The sequence below is a fragment of the Chelonia mydas genome, chromosome 9, assembly GCF_015237465.2.
Source record: "Chelonia mydas isolate rCheMyd1 chromosome 9, rCheMyd1.pri.v2, whole genome shotgun sequence".
Taxonomy (NCBI): Eukaryota; Metazoa; Chordata; order Testudines; family Cheloniidae; genus Chelonia; species Chelonia mydas.
The window spans coordinates 49,003,085-49,027,244 of NC_057855.1; the positions used below are offsets into that span (position 1 = coordinate 49,003,085).

The 24,160-nt window shown below is 47.0% G+C and overlaps 1 protein-coding gene across 8 annotated transcripts in view; it reads left to right on the top strand.

Annotated features, from left to right (window-relative positions):
* The window catches only part of SENP2 (SUMO specific peptidase 2), a 57,983-nt gene extending 40,757 nt beyond the window's left edge, over positions 1 to 17,226 (top strand). For 5 of the 8 annotated variants that reach the window (XM_043522108.1, XM_037908491.2, XM_043522109.1 and 2 more), the window contains 8 exons: positions 7,546 to 7,609; positions 10,249 to 10,404; positions 11,792 to 11,923; positions 12,379 to 12,582; positions 12,708 to 12,787; positions 13,759 to 13,843; positions 15,774 to 15,869; positions 16,499 to 17,226. In XM_043522108.1, the coding sequence (XP_043378043.1) occupies positions 7,546 to 7,609; positions 10,249 to 10,404; positions 11,792 to 11,923; positions 12,379 to 12,582; positions 12,708 to 12,787; positions 13,759 to 13,843; positions 15,774 to 15,869; positions 16,499 to 16,561 (880 nt within the window). In that variant the 3' untranslated portion in view covers positions 16,562 to 17,226. Of the gene's footprint in view, positions 1 to 7,545; positions 7,610 to 10,248; positions 10,405 to 11,791; positions 11,924 to 12,378; positions 12,583 to 12,707; positions 12,788 to 12,833; positions 13,149 to 13,758; positions 13,844 to 15,773; positions 15,870 to 16,498 lie in introns of those variants that run through there. The other 3 variants (XM_043522110.1, XM_037908492.2, XR_006283629.1) reach the window with 2 other exon arrangements.
* Positions 17,227 to 24,160: the final 6,934 nt, after the last annotated feature.

Below are 24,160 nucleotides of genomic sequence, written 5' to 3' on the forward strand. Positions count from 1 at the left end.
AGTTAGACCATTTTGTACATATAGTTGGGATTTTCCGTTGTGTATTGGCATTTATTGACATTTGAATGTCACCTGCCATTTTGTTTCCAACTCACCCAGTTTTGTGCGATCCTTTTGTAATACTTCGCAGTCTGCTTTTGAGTAATATTGTATAAAGTCCAGATAGTTGTCTACAATTTTTGCCACTTTGCTGTTTACCCCCTTTTCGAGATCACTTATAAATATGTTGAACAGCACTGGTCCCAGTACAGATCACTGGGGGGGCACCACTATTCACTTTCCATTCTGAAAATTGACCATTTATTCCTGCCCTTTGTTTTCTGTCTTTTATCCAGTTAACGATCTAAGGGTATGTCTACACTACGAAATTAGGTCGAATTTATAGAAGTCGGTTTTTTAGAAATCGGTTTTATATATTCGAGTGTGTGTGTCCCCACAGAAAATGCTCTAAGTGCATTAAGTGAATTAACTCGGCGGAGCGCTTCCACAGTACCGAGGCTAAAGTCGACTTCCGGAGTGTTGCACTGTGGGTAGCTATCCCACAGTTCTCGCAGTCTTCGCTGCCCATTGGAATTCTGGGTTGAGATCCCAATGCCTGATGGGGCTAAAACATTGCCACGGGTGGTTCTGGGTACATATAGTCAGGCCCCCGTTCCCTCCCTCCCTCCGTGAAAGCAAGGGCAGACAATCGTTTCGCGCCTTTTTTCCTGAGTTACCTGTGCAGACGCCGTACCACGGCAAGTATGGAGCCCGCTCAGGTAACCGTCACCGTATGTCTCCTGGGTGCTGGCAGACGCGGTACTGCATTGCTACACAGTAGCAGCAACCCATTGCCTTGTGGCAGCAGATGGTGCAATAGGACTGGTAGCCGTCATCGTCATGTCCGAGGTGCTCCTGGCCGCGTTGGCCGGGAGCGCCTGGACAGACATGGGCGCAGGGACTAAATTTGGAGTGACTTGATCAAGTCATTCTCTTTAGTCCTGCAGTCAGTCCTATTGAACCATCTTATGGTGAGCAGGCAGGCGATACGGATTGCTAGCAGTCCTATTACATCATCTTCTGCCAGGCAGCCATGAGATGTGGATGGCATGCAGTCCTTCTGCACCGTCTGCTGCCAGCCAAAGGTGTAAAAGATAGATGAAGTGTATCAAAACAAGAAATAGACCAGATTTGTTTTGTACTCATTTGCTTCCCCACCTCCCCTGTCTAGGGGACTCATTCCTCTGGGTCACACTGCAGTCACTCATAGGGAAGGTGCAGCGAGGTAAATCTAGCCATGTATCAATCAGAGGCCAGACTAACCTCCTTGTTCCAATAAGAACAATAACTTAGGTGCACCATTTCTTATTGGAACCCTCCGTGAAGTCCTGCCTGAAATACTCCTTGATGTAAAGCCACCCCCTTTGATTTTAGTTCCCTGAAGCCAACCCTATAAGCCGTGTCGTCAGTCGCCCCTCCCTCTGTCAAAGCAACGGCAGACAATCGTTCCGCGCCTTTTTTCTGAGCGGACACCATACCAAGGCAAGCATGGAGGCCGCTCAGCTCACTTTGGCAATTAGGAGCACATTAAACACCACACGCATTATCCAGCAGTATATGCAGCACCAGAACCTGGCAGAGCAATACCGGGCGAGTAGGCGACGTCAGCGCGGTCGCGTGAGTGATCAGGACATGGACACAGATTTCTCTGAAAGTATGGGCCCTGCCAATGCATGCATCATGGTGCTAATGGGGCAGGTTCATGCTGTGGAACGCTGATTCTGGGCTCGGGAAACAAGCACAGACTGGTGGGACCGCATAGTGTTGCAGGTCTGGGACGATTCCCAGTGGCTGCGAAACTTTCGCATGCGTAAGGGCACTTTCATGAAACTTTGTGACTTGCTTTCCCCTGCCCTGAAGCGCATGAATACCAAGATGAGAGCAGCCCTCACAGTTGAGAAGCGAGTGGCGATAGTCCTGTGGAAGCTTGCAACGCCAGACAGCTACCGGTCAGTTGGGAATCAATTTGGAGTGGGCAAATCTACTGTTGGGGCTGCTGTGATGCAAGTAGCCCACGCAATCAAAGATCTGCTGATATATCCCAGGTAGTGACCCTGGGAAATGTGCAGGTCATAGTGGATGGCTTTGCTGCAATGGGATTCCCTAACTGTGGTGGGGCCATAGACGGAACCCATATCCCTATCTTGGCACCGGAGCACCAAGCCGGCAAGTACATAAACTGCAAGCGGTACTTTTCAATAGTGCTGCAAGCTCTGGTGGATCACAAGGAACGTTTCACCAACATCAACGTGGGATGGCCGGGAAAAGTACATGACGCTCGCATCTTCAGGAACTCTGGACTGTTTCAAAAGCTGCAGGAAGGGACTTTATTCCCAGACCAGAAAATAACTGTTGGGGATGTTGAAATGCCTATAGTTATCCTTGGGGACCCAGCCTACCCCTTAATGCCATGGCTCATGAAGCCGTACACAGGCAGCCTGGACAGTAGTCAGGAGCCGTTCAACTACAGGCTGAGCAAGTGCAGAATGGTGGTAGAATGTGTATTTGGACGTTTAAAGGCGCGCTGGCGCAGTTTACTGACTCGCTTAGATCTCAGCGAAACCAATATTCCCACTGTTATTACTGCTTGCTGTGTGCTCCACAATATCTGAGAGAGTAAGGGGGAGACGTTTATGGCGGGGTGGGAGGTTGAGGCAAATCGCCTGGCTGCTGGTTACACGCAGCCAGACACCAGGGCGGTTAGAAGAGCACAAGAGGGCGCGGTACGCATCAGAGAAGCTTTGAAAACCAGTTTCATGACTGGCCAGGCTACGGTGTGAAAGTTCTCTTTGTTTCTCCTTGATGAAATGCCCCGCCCCTTGGTTCACTCTACTTCCCTGTAAGCTAACCACCCTCCCCTCTTCCCTTCGATCACCGCTTGCAGAGGCAATAAAGTCGTTGTTGCTTCACATTCATTCATCACACAAATAGGGGGATGACTACCAAGGTAGCCCAGGAGGGGTGGTGGAGGAGGGAAGGAAAATACCACACAGCACTTTAAAAGTTTACAACTTTAAAATTTATTGAATGCCAGCCTTCTTTTTTTTTTTTTTTTTTTTTTGGGCAATCCTCTGTGGCGGAGTGGCTGGTTGGCCGGAGGCCCCCCCCACCGCGTTCTTGGGCGTCTGGGTGTGGAGGCTATGGAACTTGGGGAGGAGGGCGGTTGGTTACAGAGGGGCTGTAGTGGCAGTCTGTGCTCCAGCTGCCTTTGCTGCAGCTCAACCATACACTGGAGCATACTGGTTTGATCCTCCAGCAGCCTCAGCATTGAATCCTGCCTCCTCTCATCACGCTGCCGCCACATTTGAGCTTCAGCCCGCCACCTCTCCTCCTGGTCATTTTGTGCTTTCCTGCACTCTGACATTATTTGCCTCCACGCATTCGTCTGTGCTCTGTCAGTGTGGGAGGACAGCATGAGCTCAGAGAACATTTCATCACGAGTGCGTTTTTTTTTTTTCTTTCTAATCTTCACTAGCCTCTGGGAAGGAGAAGATCCTGTGATCATTGATACACATGCAGCTGGTGGAGGAAAAAAAAAGGGACAGCAGTATTTAAAAAGACACATTTTATAAAACAGTGGCTACACTCTTTCAGGGTAAACCTTGCTGTTTACATACATAGCACATGTGCTTTTGTTACAAGGTCGCGTTTTGCCTCCCCCCACCGCGTGGCTACCCCCTCAACCCTCCTCCCTCCCCGTGGCTAACAGCGGGGAACATTTCTGTTCAGCCACAGGCAAACAGCCCAGCAGGAACGGGCTCCTCTGAGTGTCCCCTGAAGAAAAGCACCCTATTTCAACCAGGTGACCATGAATGATATCTCACTCTCCTGAGGATAACAGAGAGATAAAGAACGGATGTTGTTTGAACGCCAGCAAACATACACTGCAATGCTTTGTTGTACAATGATTCCCGAGTACGTGTTACTGGCCTGGAGTGGTAAAGTGTCCTACCATGGTGGATGGAATAAGGCTGCCCTCCCCAGAAACCTTTTGCAAAGGCTTTGGGAGTACATCCAGGAGAGCCGCGAATGCCAGGGCAAATTAATCCTTTCACATGCTTGCTTTTAAACCATGTATAGTATTTTAAAAGGTACACTCACCGGAGCTCCCTTCTCCGCCTGCCAGGTCCAGGAGGCAGCCTTGGTGGGTTCGGGGGGTACTGGCTCCAGGTCCAGGGTGAGAAACAGTTCCTGGCTGTCGGGAAAACCGGTTCTCCGCTTGCTTGCTGTGAGCTATCTACAACCTCATCATCATCTTCTTCGTCCCCAAAACCTGCTTCCATGTTGCCTCCATCTCCATTGAAGGAGTCAAACAACACGGCTGGGGTAGTGGTGGCTGAACCCCCTAAAATGGCATGCAGCTCATCATAGAAGCGGCATGTTTGGGGCTCTGACCTGGAGCGGCCATTCGCCCCTCTGGTTTTCTGGTAGGCTTGCCTCAGCTCCTTAAGTTTCACGCGGCACTGCTTCGGATCCCTGTTATGGCCTCTGTCCTTCATGCCCTGGGAGATTTTGACAAAGGTTTTGGCATTTTGAAAACTGGAACGGAGTTCTGATAGCACGGATTCCTCTCCCCATACAGCGATCAGATCCCGTACCTCCCTTCAGTCCATGCTGGAGCTCTTTTGCGATTCTGGGACTCCATCATGGTCACCTGCAGCTTGCCACGCTGGCCAAACAGGAAATGAGATTCAAAAGTTCGCAGTTCTTTTCCTGTCTACCTGGCCAGTGCATCTGAGTTGAGAGTGCTGTCCAGAGCGGTCACAATGGAGCACTCTGGGATAGCTCCCGGAGGCCAATACCGTCAAATTGTGTCCACAGTACCCCAAATTCAACCCGGCAAGGCCGATTTAAGCGCTAATCCACTTGTCGGGGTGGAGTACGGAAATCGATTTTAAGAGCCCTTTAAGTCGAAATAAAGGGCTTCATCGTGTGGACGGGTGCAGGTTTACATCGATTTAACGCTGCTAAATTCGACCTAAAGTCCTAGTGTAGACCAGGGCTATGAGAGGATCTTCCCCCTTTTCCTATGACTGCTTACTTTGCTTAAGAGCTTTGGTGAGGGACCTTGTCAAAGGCCTTCTGAAAGTCCAATTCACTGTATACACTGGATCACTCTTTTCCATATGTTTGACCCCCTCAAAGAATTCTAGTAGATTGGTGAGGCATGATTTCCCTTTACAAAGCCATATTGACTCTTCCCCAACGCATTGTGTTCATCTACGTGTCTGATAATTCTGTTTTACTATAGTTTCAACGAATTTGCCTGGTACAGAAGTTAGGCTTACCAGCCGGTAATTGCCAGGGATCGCCTCTGGAGCTGTTTAAAAAAAAATTGGCATCATAATAGCTAGACTCCAGTCATTTGGTGCAGAATGAGATTTAAGTGACTGATTACGTATCACAGTTAGTAGTTCTGCAATTTCACAAGGTAAGGTATTTCCAGCAGAGAGAGAGGGAAGTATTATTACCATTATACAAGACACTGAGACCTCATCTGGAATACTGTGTGCAACTTTGGTCTCCCTTGTTTAAAAAAAGATTAATTCAAACTGGAGCAGGTGCAGAGAAGGGCTATGAGGATCAGAAGAATGCAGAACTTACCTTATTAGAGGAGACATAAGGAGCTTGGCTTGTTTAATCTAATCAAAAGAAAACTGAGTGGAGATATGATTGCTCTCTAAAAATACATCAGAGGGATAAATACCAGGGAAGGGGAGGAGTTATTTAAGTTAAGGGCCAATGTCGGTACAGGAACAAATGGATATAAACTGACTATCCAAAAAAGGTTATGCTTGAAATGAGACCAGTTTTTGACCATCAGAGGAGTGAAGTTCTGGAACAGCCTTCAAAGGAGAGTAGTGGGGGGGGAAATCCCAACTGGTTTCAAGACTGAGCTTGATAAGCTTATGCAGGGAATGGTATGATGGGACTGCCTACAATGGCATGTGGACCATCTGCGACTGCTAGTAGTACATATCTTCAATGGCCAGGGATGAGAAACTAGATGGGAATGGCTCTGAATTACTACAGAGAATTCTTGCCCAGCTGTCTGATTGGTGGGTCTCACCCACATGCTTGGGGTCTAACTGATTGCCGTATCTGAGGTCAGAAAGGAATTTTTCTCCAGGTCAGATTGGCAGAAACCTTGGGGAGGGGCGAGGTGCCTTCTTCTAGAGTGAGGGTTGACCTGCTGGTTTGAACTTGAGTAAATGGTGGATTCTCTGTAACTTGCAGTCTTTAAATCATGATTTGAGGACTTCAGTAATTCAGCAAGAGGCTATGAGCATATTTCAGGAGTAGATGGGTGAGGTTCTGTGGCCTGCAATATGCAGGAGGTCAGACTAGATCAAGATGGTCCCTTCTGGCCTTAGTCTATGAATCTGAGTGGCTATTTAAATAGAAGTCTTCTGTTTGTACACCTTGTGCTATAAAAGTACAAAGCTGTACTTTCTATAAAACATCTGGGGTACCTAACCTGGATATTGACGGTCTTATCACACTAGATTGAATTTGTCTTCTAATGTACAGTGGGTTTAGGATCCAGTACAAGTCTTATTATCTATGGTTCCCTTTTGAGGGGAAAAAAAAAAAAAAAAAAAAAAAAAGAGACTTGGATCAAAAAGAAACACGAGAACTTTTTCATTTTGGAGCATTTATATTGATAGAGGTAAAACCTGTCCGTCTATAATTCCTTGCACAGTAACATGCTGCACTTCGGATGCTGTATGGTTTTCAAGGGTAAGCGTCTTCTGGTAGGGATAGCAGCTCCCCTTGCAATCTTATAAGAGTCTCAAGTAAACTTATTCTATCCACCCACTTTAAGGCCATGTCTGCACTACAGTGGCACAAGTCTGATGCTGTGGCTGTGCTGCTTTAGCGCTGTGCTGTTAGATGCTTCCTACTTTGACAGAAAAACCTCTTCTGTCAATGTAGGTAATCCACCTCTCCAAGAGACAGTGCTAGGTCAACAGAAGCATTCTTCCATCAACCCAGTTGGATCTACAGTGAGGTTAAGATTGACCTAACTCTCATACAGGGAGTGAAATTTTTTTCAGACTTGTAACTAGGTTGGCCTAACTATCTGGATGCATACCCTTCAGGTAAACTAGTGCTTTCTTTTCATGGGGAATTTTTCATTTATATTGTAAAAGACTTTTCAATTCATGATTGTCGTGCATTATACCTTAACTTTAAGCTGCATCTTGTATCCTTATTTTAGCCATGCTTTGGTACTAGCCTCAGTCCCCTACTTTTGATGGGTATTTCCAGATTTCCTTCCCTTCGTCTTTCCCTTCTTCCTCAGCTGCATCCCCTCAAAGTATTGATGCTAGAGAATGCGTCAAGTTAAACTCTTGTTTTTTTTTTTTTTTTTGCACATTAGCCAGATTCTAACCCCACAGAGAGCATTTCCCAACCCTCCCCAAACAGCCCTGACTCCTTACCCCAAAGGTAACTTACTAAGTAAATATAAGTTGTGAAACTCTGCCTGTTTTTGTCTCTAAGATCTCAGATTTCAGCGGAAAACTCACAAGAGCCTGAAATGACACTTGGGCAGAAAAATGAAAGGGTAAGTTTGGAAGCTCCAGCTTTTTTCCTCTTTTGAAAAATATGATATCCTATAACTAAACTGTGCATTCAACCCTAACTGTGCATTTCCATATTTGAGCATATCATTGAACAATGTGCTTAATCCAGTGGCATATGGCTTTTGTGGTAGTGTGGTCTTTCTGAGACTTACAGAAGATAGTGATGGTGGAAGACCCCTTGTGATTCTTGGCTGTGGTCAGTATGCTGCATCTGCTCAATTTCTCTTCTGTCCATCTTGGAAGCTGATGGGCAAACCCTCAAACATGCAGCATTTATTGGAGTTTATCCACATCACACTAGGGTACACTATTGCATCATCAGTCCTTTCTAAATAGATTTTGCTTTGCTTGCGTGGGTTCTTCCTCCCCCCCCCCCCCCCCCCCCCCCCCCCCCCCCCCCCCGACTCTTGTCTCTGAGATTTGGCTTGGTGCCACAGTTAAATATCCAGTTTGTAAACCAGGTAAACTTTTTTCTAACTACTAAGATTCTTTCAGGGTTGCTGCATTTTAAACTACATTTTAATTTTCATTTTTCTAAACTAGAAATACAACACCCACTCTGCTTTATATACAGTTGTTTGTGTTCACCTGTATTTCGCTTGCTGCATGGGTGGGAAGATGGGTGTGTCTAAAATCTATTTTTTAAATAGGCTAAGATGGGATATCAGAAAAACTTACACTGTCTAAAACTTAGAGAAGTACCAAGCTTGGATACAAAACTGTCTTTATTGTCCAATATCCAGCCTATGTGGGATACTCAGACTTTGTTTTTTTAAAACAAAAAAAACCACACAAAAACTAAATCACCTTTGTAGCCCTTTACAGTGGCAAAGAACCTCCCAAACATAAACTGATGCTATAGATCTCCACCCTAGTAGACTTTTGATAGTCTCATAAACAAACTAGAGAAATATAGTCTAGATGAATCTTCTAAAGGTGGGTGCGCAACTGGTTGGAAAACTGTACTCAAGTAGTTACCAGTGGCTCACAGTCAAGCTGGAAGGACATATTGATTGGGGTCTTGCAGGGATGTATCCTGCTTCCAGTTCTGTTCAATATCTTCATAAATGATCTGGATAATGGCAGAGAGAGTACACTTCTATATAATTTGCAGACAATACCAAGTTGGGAGGGGTTGGAAGTGCTTTGAAGGACAGGATTAGAATTCAGAATGATCTTGGCAAACTAGAGAAATGGTCTGAAATAGGATGAAATTGAATTAGGACAAATGCACAGTACTGTGCTTAGGAAGGAATAATCAATTGCACAAATACAAAATGGAAAATGACTTCCTAGGAGGAAGTACTGCAGAAAAGGCTTTGAGGGTTATGGGGGATCACAAACTAAGAGTCCACTACATAATACTTTTGCAGAAAAAAAAACTGCTAGTGTATCTCAGAATAACTGGGTGGAGTGTTGTAAGCAACACATAAGTAATTCTGCTGTACTCAGCACTGATAAGGCCTCAGTTGGAGTACTGTGTCCAGTTCTGGCACCACACTTTGAGAAATGTGGAAACTCCAGAGGAGAGCAACAAAAATGATTAAAGGTCTAGAAAACATGACCTACAAGGAAAGATTGGAAAAATTGGATATGTTTAGTCTGCAGAAAAGCAGACATAACAGGGACATATTCTTCAAGTATGTAGAAGGTTGTTACAAAGAGGAGGGTGATAAATGATCCTCCGTATCCACTGAGGACAGGACAAGAGTAATGGTCTTAAATTGCAGCAAGATAGATTTGTTAGACATTAGGAAAAACTTCCAAAATTTAAGGTAATGGTAGTTAAGCACCAGAACAAATGTACCTATGGAGGATATGTAATATCCATCATTGGAGGTTTTAAAGAACAGGTTAGACAAACACCTGTCAAATGGATACTTAATCCTGCCTCAGAGGAGGGGACTGGACTAGAATGACCTATTGAGGTCCCTTCCACTCATACATTTCTGTGATTGTCTTCCTGAGTCTGAAAATGGCCTGAAACACTTTCCTCTCACCCACTTAACTGCAGTGGGCTATTAGCGCTAAATCCTAACAACTTCAGTCTAAAGCAGCAGTTCTCAAACTGTGCATCAGGATCCCAAAGTGGGTCGCAATCCTGTTTTAATGTGGTAGCCGGGGCTGGCTTAGACTTGCTGGTGCCTGGGGCCAAAGCCCGAGCCCCACGGTCTGGGGCTTCAGCCTTGGGCAGTGGGGCTGAGATGGCAGGCCCCCTGTCTGGGGTTGAAGCCCTTGGGCTTTGGCTTCTCCCCCTGCCCCAGGGTGGCAGGGATCAAGCAGGCTCAGGCGTCAGTCCCCAGTCCTCCCCCTCCTGGGGTTGTATAGTACTTTTTCTTGTCAGAAGGAGATTGTGGTGCAATGAAGTTTGAGAACCCCTGGTCTAAAGCATTTGAAAATTGGCACATTTAATGGAAGTGTGCTCAGTCCTAGCAATACCTCACCTGACTCCTAATGAGAGCTAGACGGAGTGTTTAATTCGATCAGTGTGGTGGAATCTGATGGTCGTGAGTATTTGCTGAGTGCTTTCACTTGATATTTGAACAAGACTGTCACATTATGCACTGCAACAAATCATAACTTCCTGGTTACATGCTATTGAGCTTCCTTTTGTGCACAGAGATGGCTGGAGGCTGACCTGTCAAAGGAGGTGTCAGTTCGGTTATGCCTGGGCAGTAGGAGCTCTGCTGTAGCCAGAAGGCCAACTGCAGTTGTGAAAGAACAGAAGTGCCCAGGCCCAGAGAAAAGCACAGAGCGTCTTCCTGAGCTCACAGAGGTACCATGCCTTTTTTGGCTTTCTGGTTTGGAGAGGTGAACTAATGGAGGGAATCATTTGGGCACAAAAAACCTACAGAAAAGCCCATCTGACATTAGCTAATGTACTAACCATGTTCAAAAGGGATCAGGGATTCTAGGTGCCCCTTCTTAAGTGAATTTTGTCTGCTAGTTGTACCTTCTAATCACTTGGAATCAGGCCATTCTTGCCAATCCACTAACATCTGATTTGCAGGGAGCTAGCAAAACAAATGGCTGCTTTTGCTCGTTCCTTTATAAACTACCTGATTACTTACTTTCTGTGCATACCTTGGTAGATGCTACAATAGAGGAGACAAGGGCATTTTCCTTACTTGTTAGCTCAGCTCAATCAAAAATAGAATTTATTTATTTTTGGTCCACAGATCAAAATCCCTTTTCTACCAGCAGTGAAACTAAACATTACTTAGACTTCTCTCTGCATCCATGACCGTTCTAACAGTGTGTAAGATCATATACAGACTTCCTAACTGTCAACATGGCCTCCAATACAGCCACTATAACGTTCCCTTTCATTCCCACTCAGATATGTCTGGGGGAATTAGGTTAGTCTTGTGTTTGGGCTCCAAAGGTCACCAAATCTAGACTCTTGTAAACTAAAGGTGAGAAATGAGTTTGAGCTGAGAATGCCCTGCTATCAGCCCCAATCCAATTAAACCAAGTGGTGGTTGGCTGACTTCTGGTGATCACAAGGGCTACAATATTGCATGGGGGACAGGTGGTTTTCTCTTTGAAACTATCTTTTTATTGTCCTTTCTTCCGCTGTGCTCTGTTGTCTGCTGATGTGCATGTTTTGCGTTTTTCTGTTTCTGCATGCTACCTATTTCTTATTCTGACTTAACTGCATTGATTGACAGTGAAACACTTGCAGTACTGGTTTTAGTGTTTATTGAATTATCTCAAGCCTCTTAAACTCCCATTATCCCTTTTAATCCTTAAGAAAATGACTGAACTTCCAAACAAGAGCCAGTGTAAACATATCCATGGTTCTGAGCTGGGGTAATCTGATAAATCAAAATGACTTAAGCTATTTTAAATGGCGCTTCAAAATGTAACCATCCAAGTAAATATCATGAAGTGCAGGCATCTGTGTGTAGTACCTTAATGTACAAACTTAACAGAAAAAGCTACCAAAGCTAACAATCCTCTGCTCTAAAACTAACACTGGTATTCTTGGCCCCCCGGTGGCACTGTATGGTCAAGCTCTTCCTCCTTTAGCAGGCTTAATCCTCTACTGGATTTCACTTAAATACTTTTTTCAACTTAGTATGATGCACCAGTTGGCATGCTCAGCATACACTCTAATTCAGGACTTTCTCGCTAGTCACATTGTGAATTGCTCATTTCAGGACATGGAAAGAGAAATCACTAATGCATTAGGCCATGGCCAGGAGGATGAGATCTTGAGCAGCGCCTTTAAATTAAAGGTCACCCGTGGGGATATCCAGACGCTGAGGAACCATCACTGGCTCAACGATGAGGTAAAATCCAGTAGGAATGTTTGTTTGTTTTTTGTGTTCTGCATGCATATGTATTAAAATGTGCCCCCAACTTTCTGACATTTAGCTGCTGACAGGCCTAATTTTCTGATCCACACCTCAGTTCCTACAGGAATATCCATAGGGTTCTGAAAGCTGGGCCTTTAAGAGGGAACAATACTCCTGAAAATATCTCTATCCCTATATTATGCTGCTTTCAAGAGTTAGCAGTAACTTAAGATCAGATTTGACTTTGGGGAGTGGGTGAAATAACAAGTGTTTTTTAACACAGGACTCGAAGGAAGGAAGTTAGTACAGGAGTCTTAGAACTTGAGTTGAAGTCAGTGAGGTCTTTTAGACTGAAAATTCTGAAGAGTCCAGCAGATAAAGCTTTAACTTTAACAGACAAATATGAGTGTGTCTCCTTCATTCTCTGAACTCTACTCTCTATTATATAGGTAATTAATTTCTACATGAATCTTCTGGTGGAGAGAAATAAGCAGCAGGGATTTCCAGTGCTTCATGCTTTCAGTACTTTCTTCTACCCCAAACTAATTTCTGGGAGTTACCAGGCAGTAAAAAGATGGACCAAAGGTGTGGATCTCTTCAAGCAAGACCTCATCTTTGTGCCCATTCATCTGAGGGTACACTGGGGATTAGTGGTGAGTCAAATTGGCCCATCTTTGGAGTTGGAAGGGAAAGGAAAAACCTAGAAAAGGCTTGCTCTGTAGGCAGCAGGGAGTCTTTGGCTATGGCTGTTGCACCAATGCCTGTCTTTCAATAACAGGTAATAGATGTCAGAAGAAAGACCATCAAATACTTTGACTCGATGGGACAAAGAGGCCACAGTATCTGTGAGATTTTGCTGTAAGTAGATGCTTAGTGAATATATTACTGCATTTCACACACACTGGAAGGATTTTCCACAATCACTCACTGGAAAATGTGGTTTACATAGCAAAGACTTACCCCGTAATGGACAAGAATCTCTTCCCAAACTAGTCACTGCCAGTAATGTGCAAATTGTAACATCATCCAGCTGTTAATTATATTCTGTCCTTCCAGAGACATTTGAGTACGTCTTATGAATGAACCATCATTGAGTGACCCGTTAAAGCTCTCATGCCAATAGAAAGACAAAGTCCATTCCTCTTTAAGAACATTAACCTCAACACACTTCATAGGACCTGAACTCCTTCCTAGGGGATATTGACATCCTCTATTACCAGTGAGAGATCCTTCTACTTTCTAGCTCTTCTACCGTTTTTTTGCAGCTCTTAAGTAACCCACCAAATTACATTGCACACATAATTCTCTTGTATGCTCTATTGGAGACATTTGAGTTAATTTTTATATAAATAATAATCCTCCTTTCAGTATGTTGAGTGAATGCTGTAGTTTGTCTGGCACTGACTCTTCTATTACACCAATACTCAAGTTTCATGTTACAATAAATCACCCTGTACTTCCCCTTCTTCCCTTCCCCACCTCTGTTGGAGATTGACTTCTGAGGTAAGGGTCCGTGTGACTGTGAATCACTACCAGTCTCTCATGGGCCTCGCTTTTTCTGGCAGTGCCATGGCTGCAGCATTACCTGTAAAGTCTCTAACTTCTGATCTAAAATCTCTTAAGTAATGTGAATAGTTCTTAAACAAATGTGGTTTACCTTCAGCAAGGTAGGATTATATCCTATAATCCTCCTTCCTGGTACTTCGGGTCATTGGTGCATAATTAGTGAAGACCTTGTCAGGCAACTTTACAGACTATTGGCCTAAAATATGAAGACATTTGATTAGAAAAGTCTGATACCTCTTTTTTGTTTTGTTTTTGTTAAACAGTCAATATCTTCAGGAAGAAAGCAAAACGAAGAGGAACCTAGATATTGATCCTTCAGAGTGGACACTTTACAGCATGAAATCACATGTATGTGAACAGAGTGTTTTGAGTCTGATCCATGTACTGTAGCCCAAAACCATAAAAGCCTTCAAGAGAAACAATTCTAAGTTTTGAATGGCTGTTTGTGGGCTTTCTCTAATGCCCATTATACAGCATCCCAAACTGGATACCGGAAACAATGTTGTGATGGACTCTTTAGCAGTGTCTTCTTTACTTGACTGGCCTTGTCTCTGCTTCTTTCCTGACTCTGTTTAGATGTGAAAAAAATGCTAGCAATCTGGAGTGGACTGGAGTCCTTGGAACATCCATCCAGCTTTCTTCCTTTGGTCCAACAAGCTGGTGCTGTGTCCAAGAAAAATATCTAATGTGTCTCTCAAACTCCATTATTCCTTACTAGGACAAAGGCCATGTCGAGACTAGCACTTATGTCAGCAAAACTTTTATTGCTCAATGGTGTGTGGGTTGCGGGGGGAAGAACCCTTCCTAGAGTGACATTAGTTTTGCTGGCATAAGTACTAGTGTGCACAGCGCTGTCAGTGGGAGATGCTCTCCTGCTGACATAGCTCCCGCCTCTCGTTGAGCTGGTTTTATGTCGTCGCCGGGAGAGCTCTCTTCCTTCGGCATTAAGCAGCTACACGAGCACTCTGACTGCAGCACAGCTGTATCAGTAGAGCGGTGCCACTGTAAGCTTGTAAGTGTAGACATGGCCTTTACCTTCATTCTTTTAAGGCGCATGCTGATGCGTGAAAGATGTCAACGATTCCTGTACAGGAACTATGTACAGTGGTTGATCTTTTGTACATGCACTAATTCTATTTCTTGGACTGCAGCTGTGAATCTGGCTTTGAACTTTTGGTGATTATTAGTGTTAGGATAGTAGTGCAAATTAAAAAAAAAAAAAAAAAAAATTATGGTAGGTAGCTTTTTATGTGCTGTTTGAGAGACTCCTCTTTCCTCCTACAAAGATTGTTTCAAATTACTGCTCTTGTCCACGCTCAACCTAGAGTCTTCTCAAAGTCTGTTCTGTCATGGTCTCCAAATAGCTTTGTCTGTAGAGTTCTTCCACCCCTCACTGTGTCACCATCTAGATTGGGTTTGGAAGAAGAAACAAAAAATTGAAGGTGCTGAGGGGGGAGGGGGCCACAGCCTCACATAGAACATGCCCTGCCTGTTGTGAGCGGGAATTGCTCTTCCCCAGTTCTCAGAGCTTTGCAGGGGCTTTGTCACATTCCGTTAAGAGGAACTCTTCGGATGCCTGTGGAGCTGTGAACTCCAGCTGCAGGTGAATAGCTCCTGTTGCTTTGTGCTCAGGCAGTAGTAATTCATGTAATAGATCCCACGCGTTAGTCCTTTCCTGGATAGTTGGAGTTGTCTTGCCCTGGGTCACTGGAGAACAAGCTGACATTGACAGTTCTGATTTTTAGCCAGTACCTTGTGGGGAGGGAATTAAAGGTCAGAGCTAAATTCTCTTGCATGCAACTTCCACTAGGATCAATGAGAGCTGTTCATGTATCATCAAAGGCAAAACTTGTCCTTTTAGTAGTTCTCATTGTACAGAATGGGAATTCCCTCCTCCCCTCCATCACTTGCAGAAAGCACTAACTCAGGAGTGAGGGAATCTATATTCTTTCTAGTAAGCAGTGTTAAAAGCCCCACTGGCCCATTGTACACACGTAGGTAAAGACATCCTGGACCTGGAAAGTGTGCATTCTAAAGATTTGACAGGTGAAGGACAGGGATGTTCTCTACTAGCAAATGGAACATGGTGCAGCTGTAGTTGTGTGGTTTGGGAGGAGGTGTTAAAGCTTATTTCCTGGAGTGGAGGATACAAGTGGCTCATTAAAATGCTGATACACAGTACTGAAGATAATGCATTGCATATCTCATAAGAAGAAAGGCATCTTTAAAGCAAGGTGAAGGGACTAACATGCAACCTTCTCCCACTGCTCACTTGTAGGAAATTCCACAGCAGCTGAATGGAAGTGACTGCGGGATGTTTACCTGTAAATATGCAGACTATATCTCCAGAGACAAACCAATCACTTTCACTCAGGTGAGCAAAGCTCTCAAAACTGACCTGTGGCGCATCCAGTCTTTGTGCATGTTTTCCCTGTAACCTGACTCCTCTAGTTAAATTGTAAGCTCACCCCTCACTAGTTACACAACACCTACCCCCATGGGCCCTGATCTTGGCTAGTGCCTCCAAGTGCTACTGTCGTACTGACAAGTGAGCCCTCCCAGCCCTGTGAGCTGCGTTCCCTGCCTTTGCTTATGTCCATTTGCCAAGCATCATGTCTCAGTCCTCCGGTCCAAGGGGCTGGAGCTGTTTGTAATAGTAGGCTTGACCTTAGTGATGGCGTCTTCAAGGCTCCTTTCCAAATAGCTTTTTCACAGGTTAAAATACTGGCTGTTTTCAGCTGCATTGGGCTTTTCTTAAAGGACGTGCAAATTCTGTCATGACATTCACATTTTTCATTAAAGTCAGCATTTGCCAGAGCATTGCATTTTCTGTGCCTTAGTGTAGGGCAAAGTTGTGGTATCAAATAACCATTGCATGGGAACTGTGGCAAATGTTGAACTCTGACTGTTCTGGTCAGTGCCTACAGAATGTGGGCAAATATGCTTATTCTGACACCCTTTACTCTGGTTTAGTGTTTAATAGAGGGTTCTTTTTTCTTTTAGCACCACATGCCTCATTTCCGCAAAAAGATGGTATGGGAGATACTTCATCAACAGCTGCTGTGACCCCAGACTGAGAGATACTCAGTGATACTATGATCTACCACGTAGTAACAATTAGTTCTTAGCTTAACTAATTTGTTTGAATGCCTTATTTCAAAAGGTACGTGGGCTAACGGCTTCCTTTCATAGGAGTAGGCTGTAAAGCTGTGGTTTTGTCCACTCCAGAGAATTACATTTGTTTGGAATATGCTAATGCATCCTAACTGCAAAGCAAAGAGATCTCTGCAGCCTCTGAGCTGTGACTCCTAAGGGACTGGAGTGGAGGGTTAAGAGCAGATCCCAAACAAACTGCATCAGTTCATGTTGCTGAAGACTGGCAACTTCTAGTGCTTCACTGCAGCCATTGGAACTGTGGCGCAAACTCTGGCTGGCGCACGGAGGTATCCTGTGCAACTGAAGAACAGTCACTGTCTGAAATCACCTTCACAGGGACGACGTGTTTAGCTACTGGTTCCAGGAGAGGTTTGCTCTGCTTCTGGACTATAGAAGACTCCACTTGATTCCTAAAACTGGATTTGTAAAGACCCTAGGAGCAAGGCATTTACGTTTTGATTTGTAACAAATCCATAGTGAAGCCCCTGTAGTGGGGTTCAGTATTTGTTTCAGGAGATTGTCCCATGTGAAAATGAATATTTATTTTTCTTTATTAAAATGAAAGTGTGCTGTAACTTATGGAAGGGTTCTTTTCTGAACTAAAACCTGCCGGAAGAGAACCAGAGTAAATTTTCAGTTTATCTTTTTAAAAATATTTTCGCATAGGAAAGAAAGTGAGCTGGAAACTAAAACATGAATGTGATGTTCCGTTAAGAGGTCTGGAAGAGTTTAAGGTGAAGAATATAAGAATTGAGGCGGCTGAATACCCTGTGTCAGCAGTGGTCTTTACATTATTCAGCAGGGGTTGAATGTTATAAGCAGGGAGGAAGAGATGAGGGATGAGAGGAAGAATGGCCCAGTGGTTAGTGTATTAACCTGAGACTTGGGAGGCTGGGTTCAGTTCCTCACTTGCCACAGCCTCCTTCAAACAGGACTACATCAGTGTGCAATAAAGAACATTTGAGTGCATGCCAGCAGGGCCCACCTGGAGAAGTCGGAGCACAACACAGTGGTGCGTTCCACACATCACACCCCACGTAGTCCAGATGGGGCAGTGTAGACAAGCCCTTAATTGCTTTATTCAACTTCATGATTTCTGTGACCTCTGATAAAATCCTATCTCCAGCTGAGCCCTGGGTGCAAGTTTGGGGTTATGTGGTCCAATGATTCGGCAGATAAAGCTCCCCTCAGTGTTAATATTCAAAGGGCTCTAAAACCCATAGGTGCTGTGAGATTTTCTTGAAAATTGCTATTCCCCACCAGAGATGGGCTAGAGTTGACTTACTTACATGTGGCACTTCACAGCTCCAACTCTTGTGTGGACACTCCTGGCTCAGAGTGTGGGATAAGCTACATTGGACAAAAGAATTCTGGCCCAGGGGATGTTCTAGCTGTGTAACTGTACCAGTAAATTTCTCCCTGTACCCATGAGCTTTGTGAGAAGAACAGCCAGTGAGGTGAATAGGTCGGTTCCCACCTCTGCGCTATTGTATGGCTGTATTCATCTCCAGCCTGCAGCTATTTGTGTGGGGACGCTGCAGTGAGTTGATACCTCTCAGAGCCTTATGCTGCAGAGGTCTGTGAAAAGCCTGTTCCTACTTGCTGTCTCTAGCTTGTAATTGTTCTCCGTGACCTCCCCTCCCATGAATCTTAGATGCTGCCATTTTCTTCCCTCTCTGAACAATATAATCCTAATCCTTTTAATCAGCCCAGACACTGGTGTCGCCACAGCCTCATGCACATGGTGAAGACTGACAGAGGGAAGCTATGCTGTTATCTCATTCAATGTCCCGAAAACTGCTCAGTGCTGTTGCCACCTGAAATGTCAGCCTTGATTCAAACCAGGCCAGGAAAGGCCGAGGATCTCCAGAGACAGAGGTGGCTGATATGTGGGAGCAGGAGCGTGTCTTGCTGCTGTTGGAAGAGTTTGACTTTGCCATGAGTTGTTCTTCTCTATGTTGGAGCCTGGGCTGCTGGTTTATTTTTTGTCTCATCTGTGTTCTTTTCTGAGCCCCCTTTCTGCTCAGCTACAGAAAAAATGAAGGGAAGAGCAGTACATTATCTGCACTTCCAGATGTCAAGGGCAAAGAGTGATGGGAAAGAGGTGAACCAGTTCCCATTTATAACACGAGTCACAGGGAGGACACCTGTATATGTATTGCCCCTCAGTGGTTCAGCAAGGGCACCCACTAGGGTTTCTGGCTCTCAACTCTCTTGGGTGGAGATACACCTCTCTTCCCCCTTCTGACTGGGGTACTTTCAGGCTGTACAGAATTTAGGATGCAGGTTGGTGGCAGACACAGCTGTCCAGGAGTTGCTTATGTCTTGAAGCCACCAGGCTGTGTGAGTGAATCTCGGCTACCCTGGTTTTGGTCAGACACACACCTCAATTCTCTGGCTGGCTCAACCACTGTATGTTTTGAATGCTGCAGCAGCTCACTTCCAAACAGGCTGGGAATGGGTGCAGCTTCAGAGACCAGAACACCAGCAGGTGCCTGAAAGAAGAGAATGGGCTTGGGGGGGGGGCAAGAGGGGGTTGAGACAAACAAAGCGGGGGAGGGGAGACAGGGGACCCTAGTATAGGGGGGCAAGGGAGAGGGACAGAGGGGCACACAGAGCCCACTTGCATGGTGGGGAGAGGGTTTAGACTGAGATGGGCGTGGGTGGAGAATGGGGGACCCTGGTATGGGGGAAATGGAACTGGGGTGCATGGAACTAAGCCTTGTCAGAGACCGATGTCTACAGGCTAGTGATTGCCAGCTGTCCCTCAAGCAGTACTGGGCCCGCAGAGATCGGTGCTGTGACGGTGGGTGGTCCTGTATCGTTGGGCACCGGTGCCTAAGAGACCGCCTGGGTGATAGGGATCTGTGCTAAGGTGATCTTAGGTGGGAGACTGGCTGGTAGCGGGAGTGTGGGGTCCGATGCCTTGATTCCAGCAATCCATGCCTGGCGGAAGGAGAGTGCAGTGCCAGGGACCTGGGCCTTCTAGCCAGTGACTAAGGTTGCAGAACCGGTGTCCTAGGCTGTGGGGAGGGGGAAGAACGCCTGTTATCCGGAGACCAAGGGTATTCCCCTGCCCTTTGGGGAGGTCCTCTGACTGACTTGCCCTTGGACCTTGTGGTGCTGGCAGGCCTATCAGGTTTTTGGTCACGTGGACTGGCTTGGGCGATGAAGGTCCCCATAGGAGCTGGAATCCTCCACCCCCCCCCAGGAGTCAGAGGAAGATCCCTGGCTGGAGTAGGGGGTCTATTTGTAGCAGTATTCCCCTCTATCTCTGGGGCAGGCGGGTGGCCTGAACTAGGTCCTTTGCTTAGCACCCCCTTCTCCTCCTTGGATGGTGCCAGGAAACCCTTTTCTTCAGTTGATTCTTGGGCACTGGTGAGGGCACTCGGCACTGATGCCGAGGCACTAGGAGCAGAGGGCTTCGATACTGGGCACAGCGCAGCCTCCATCAGGAGGGCTGTCAGGTACATGTCCCTCTCCTTTTGGGTTCTGGGATGAAAGTTTTTGCAAATCTGCACTTGTCCTTTATATAGGATTGTCTCAAGCTCTTCAAACAGCTGCTGTGGGGGTCACTGATAGGCAATGGCCTGTTGCATAAGGAACACAGCTTGAAGCCCTGCTCCAGGGCAAAGCCCCAGCCAGGACTCTAACCACTAAACTAACACTTAGCCCTGGTCTATGCTACAGGGTTAGGTCGATATAAAAATGACTACGTCCATACAACCCTGTTCCGTTGACCTAAAGGACTCTTAAAATCTATTCTGTACTCTTCCTTGGGTCGAATTGGGAGTAGTGGGGATGTAAATCAACGCTATTGGCCTCCAGGAGCTATCCTAGAGTGCCATTGTGACCACTCTGGACAGCACTTTGAACTCTGATGCACTAGCCAGGTACACAGGAAAAGCCCTGGGAACTTCTGAATTTCATTCTCTGTTTAGGCAGCCTGGCGAGCTCAGCAGCACAGGTGACCATGCAGTCACCCCAGAATCGTAAAGCGTAGAATGTTGCTACGCTCACCCATCACCTCCGTCCCTGAGGTTGTCGCAGATTAGAAGGTGAAAAAAACGCACTTGTGATACGTTTTCTGAGCTCATGCAGTCCTCGTGCACTGATAGGGCACAGCTTAATGCATGGAGGCATTCAGTGGCAGAGGCCAGGAAAGAATTAAGTAAGCGTGAAGAGCGGAGGCAGGACACAATGCTGAGGCTAATGGGGGAGCAAACGGACATGAAGAATAGTCTGCTGGAGCTGCAGGAAATCCAACAAGAGCACAGACCCCCGCAGCATCCATTGTATAACCGCCTGCCCTCCTCGCCATGTTCCAGATCCTCCTCACCCAGATGCCCAAGAACGTGGGGCGGGGGAGGCTCTGGGCACGCAGCCACTCCACTGCAGAGGATGCAACCAAGCAACAGAAGGCTGTCATTCAAACAGTTTGCTTATTGTAGCCACACTAAAAATCAATGTGGCCTTGTCCTTCCCTCCTCCTGCACCCCACATGGGCTACCTTGTCCATTATCTCTCTCTCTCTCTCTTTTTTTTTTTTAATTAATAGAGAAAGAATGCATGGTTTCAAAACAATAGTTACCTTATTTCAAAGGGGGAGGGTGGCTGGCTTACAGGGAATTAAAATCAACAAAGGGGGCGGTTTTGCATCAAGGAGAAACACACACAGTTGTCACACTGAAGCCTGGCCAGTCATGAAACTGGTTTTCAAAGCCTCTCTGATGTGCAGCATACCTTACTGTGCTCTTCTAATCACCCTGGTGTCTGGCTGCTCAAAATCGGACACCAGGTGATTTGCCTCGACCTCCCACCCTGCCATAAATATCTCCCCCTTACTCTCACAGATATTATGGAGCACACAGCAAGCAGCAATAACAATGGGAATGTTGGTTGCGCTGAGGTCTGACCTAGTCAGCAAACAGCACCAGTGAGCTTTTAAACGTCCAAAGGCACATTCTACCACCATTCTGCACTTGCTCAGCCTATAGTTGAACTGCTCCTTACTACTGTCCAGGCTTCATGAGCCATGGGAGCAAGGGGTAGGCTGGGGTAGGTGCAATCGTGTGGTGCTGCGAGCTAGGAGAGCAGCCTGAGGCAGAAGCCTCCAGTTCACATGATAGTCCAGGAAGGACTGAATCTCCATGAGATGAAACTGAAAGAAGAGAATGACCTGGAGTCACTCCCATTCGGTGCTCTAAGAGGAGAATGTCCAGGCGCCCCGATTGATCTCACCGAGGTCTACCAGGAGACGTACAATGGCTATCAGTCCTACTGCACTGTCTGTTGCAAAGGCAAGGAGATGCTGCTGTGTAGCACTGCAGTACCGTGTTTGCCAGCAGCACCCAGGAGACGTACGGTGACAGTGAGCTGAGCGGGTTCCATGCTTGCTGTAGTATGGCGTCTGCAGGGGTAACCCAGGAAAAAAGGTGTCAAAGGATTGTCTGCCGTTGCTTTCACGGAGGGAGGGGGGCCTGACAACATGTACCCAAAACCACCCCCAACAATGTTTTTGCCCCATCAGGCATTGGGAGCTTAAACTCAGAATTCCAATGGGCAGCAGAGGTTGTGGGAACTGAGGCATAGCTACCCACAGGGCACCGCTCTGTAAGTCGATGCTAGCCATGGTAGTGAGGATGCACTCCACCGACTTAATGCGCTTAATGGGGACACACAGAATCGACTGTATAAAATTGATTTCTAAAAATTGACTTCTATAAAATCAACCTAATTTCATAGTGTAGACATGCCCTTAATTAAATTGGCTCACTAAGTACCTAAGAACTATATACAAATGGAATAATGATGGACTGTTAAGAGCTGCTAACACTTTTGGGATGCAAGACAAAGTGCTCTGACCAACTGTCATGGTGGTAAGAAGGAAGCGAGAGGGTGTAGGGCCAGCAGCGCCTAATGGAGCACCGCATGAGCGCGTCACTGCAGAGGGCACCACAGCTGAGTCTGCTAGGCAAAAATCTCTGAGTGGACGGGGGCATGCACACACCTAGAATGGAAGTGACATGAGCAAGCACTTGGAGAAAAATGAGGGGTTCAGGGTGCAGAGGGGGCTCTGGGCTGGGCAGGGAGTTGGGGTGGGGCCAGGGATGAGAGGTTTGAGGTGCAGGAGGGAGCTCAGGGCAGGAGCAGGGGGGGTTGGGGTAGGGGTTTGGGGTACAGGAGGGGACTCAGGGCTGGGGCCAAGGGGTTCAGAATGCAGGAGGGGATTAAGAACTAGAGCAGGGGGTTGGGGCATGGGCTCTGGGGCCAGGGATGAAGGGTTGGGGGTGCAGGAAGCAGCTCAGGGCTGGAGCCAAGCAGTTCGGCATGTGGGAGGGGGCTCAGGGCTGGGGTGCGGGAGGGGATGGGGGTGCAGACTCTGGTGTGGGGATGAGGGTTTTGGGGTGCACGAGGGGGGGCTCAGGGCTGGGATGGGGGGGGGGGTTCAGAGTGCAGGGTGTGGGAGGGAGTTTGGGTGCCAGAGGGGGCTGGGGCAGGGCGTTGGGTAGCAGGCGAGGGTGCGGGCTCCAGCTGGGCAGCGCTTACCGTCGGCAGCTCCCGGAAGTGGCCAGCATGTCTGGCTCCTAGGTGGAGGGAGCAGGGGGCTCTGTGTGCTGCCCATGCTCGTAGGCGCTGCCCCCTGCAGCTCCCATTGGCTGTGATTCCTGGCCAGCGGGAGCTGAGGAGCCAGCGCTCCGGGCGGGGGCAGCACGTGGAACCCCTGCACCTAGGAGCCAGACATGCGAGCTGCTTCTGGGAGCCGCACAGCGCCAGGGCAGGCAGGCAGCCTGCCTTGCTGCCGCTGCACCAACGGGTGGGCTTTTAGTAGCCCGGGCAGCAGGGCTGACAGTAGCCACCAGTGTCCCTTTTTGACCTGGTGGTCTGATCGAAAAACTGGATGCCTGGCAACCCTATCTGCACCCCAGTTGGCTTTGGTGTAATTGAACTGGGCAGGCCCCTGCATAGTCATGCTTAGCTCTTGTTAAGCGAGGCTTAATTAAACCTGTTCCTAAGCGACATTCACCAAGTCTCAATTGAAACCGTGCCTTACATTAGCACAGCACAGCTCAGTGTGTCATCCCTCCACCCCAGGGTCTGACCTGCCCGACTGCGGACTAGCCTGTGGGTTGGGCTGGCCTTAGGAGGTGGGCCACATGGATGACTGCCCGGGGGTGGGGGTGTGTGGGGGGGTGCCATGTGGCAGTGCAGAGGTGCGCGCTGCTGGTGTAGTGTTAGAAACTGCTCCCAGCTGGCAGGGAAGCACCTTGGGGGCAGATCTCTCCCTGCTTCCTCCTGGCAGAGGAATGGAGGGGGCAAGCAGCGCCGCACAGGTACTGCTGTTCCCCCCATGCCCTCATAGGAGCTGCAAGGAGCACCATCAAGTGCCCTGTGCCTCCAGAATACTTTCCCCACTTGGGATGTGCTGCTGTGCTCTGCCCTCCCCTTATGGGCCCAGGGAAAGTGACCTTGATGCAGGGAACCCTGACGTTGCTCCTCGTTCACCCC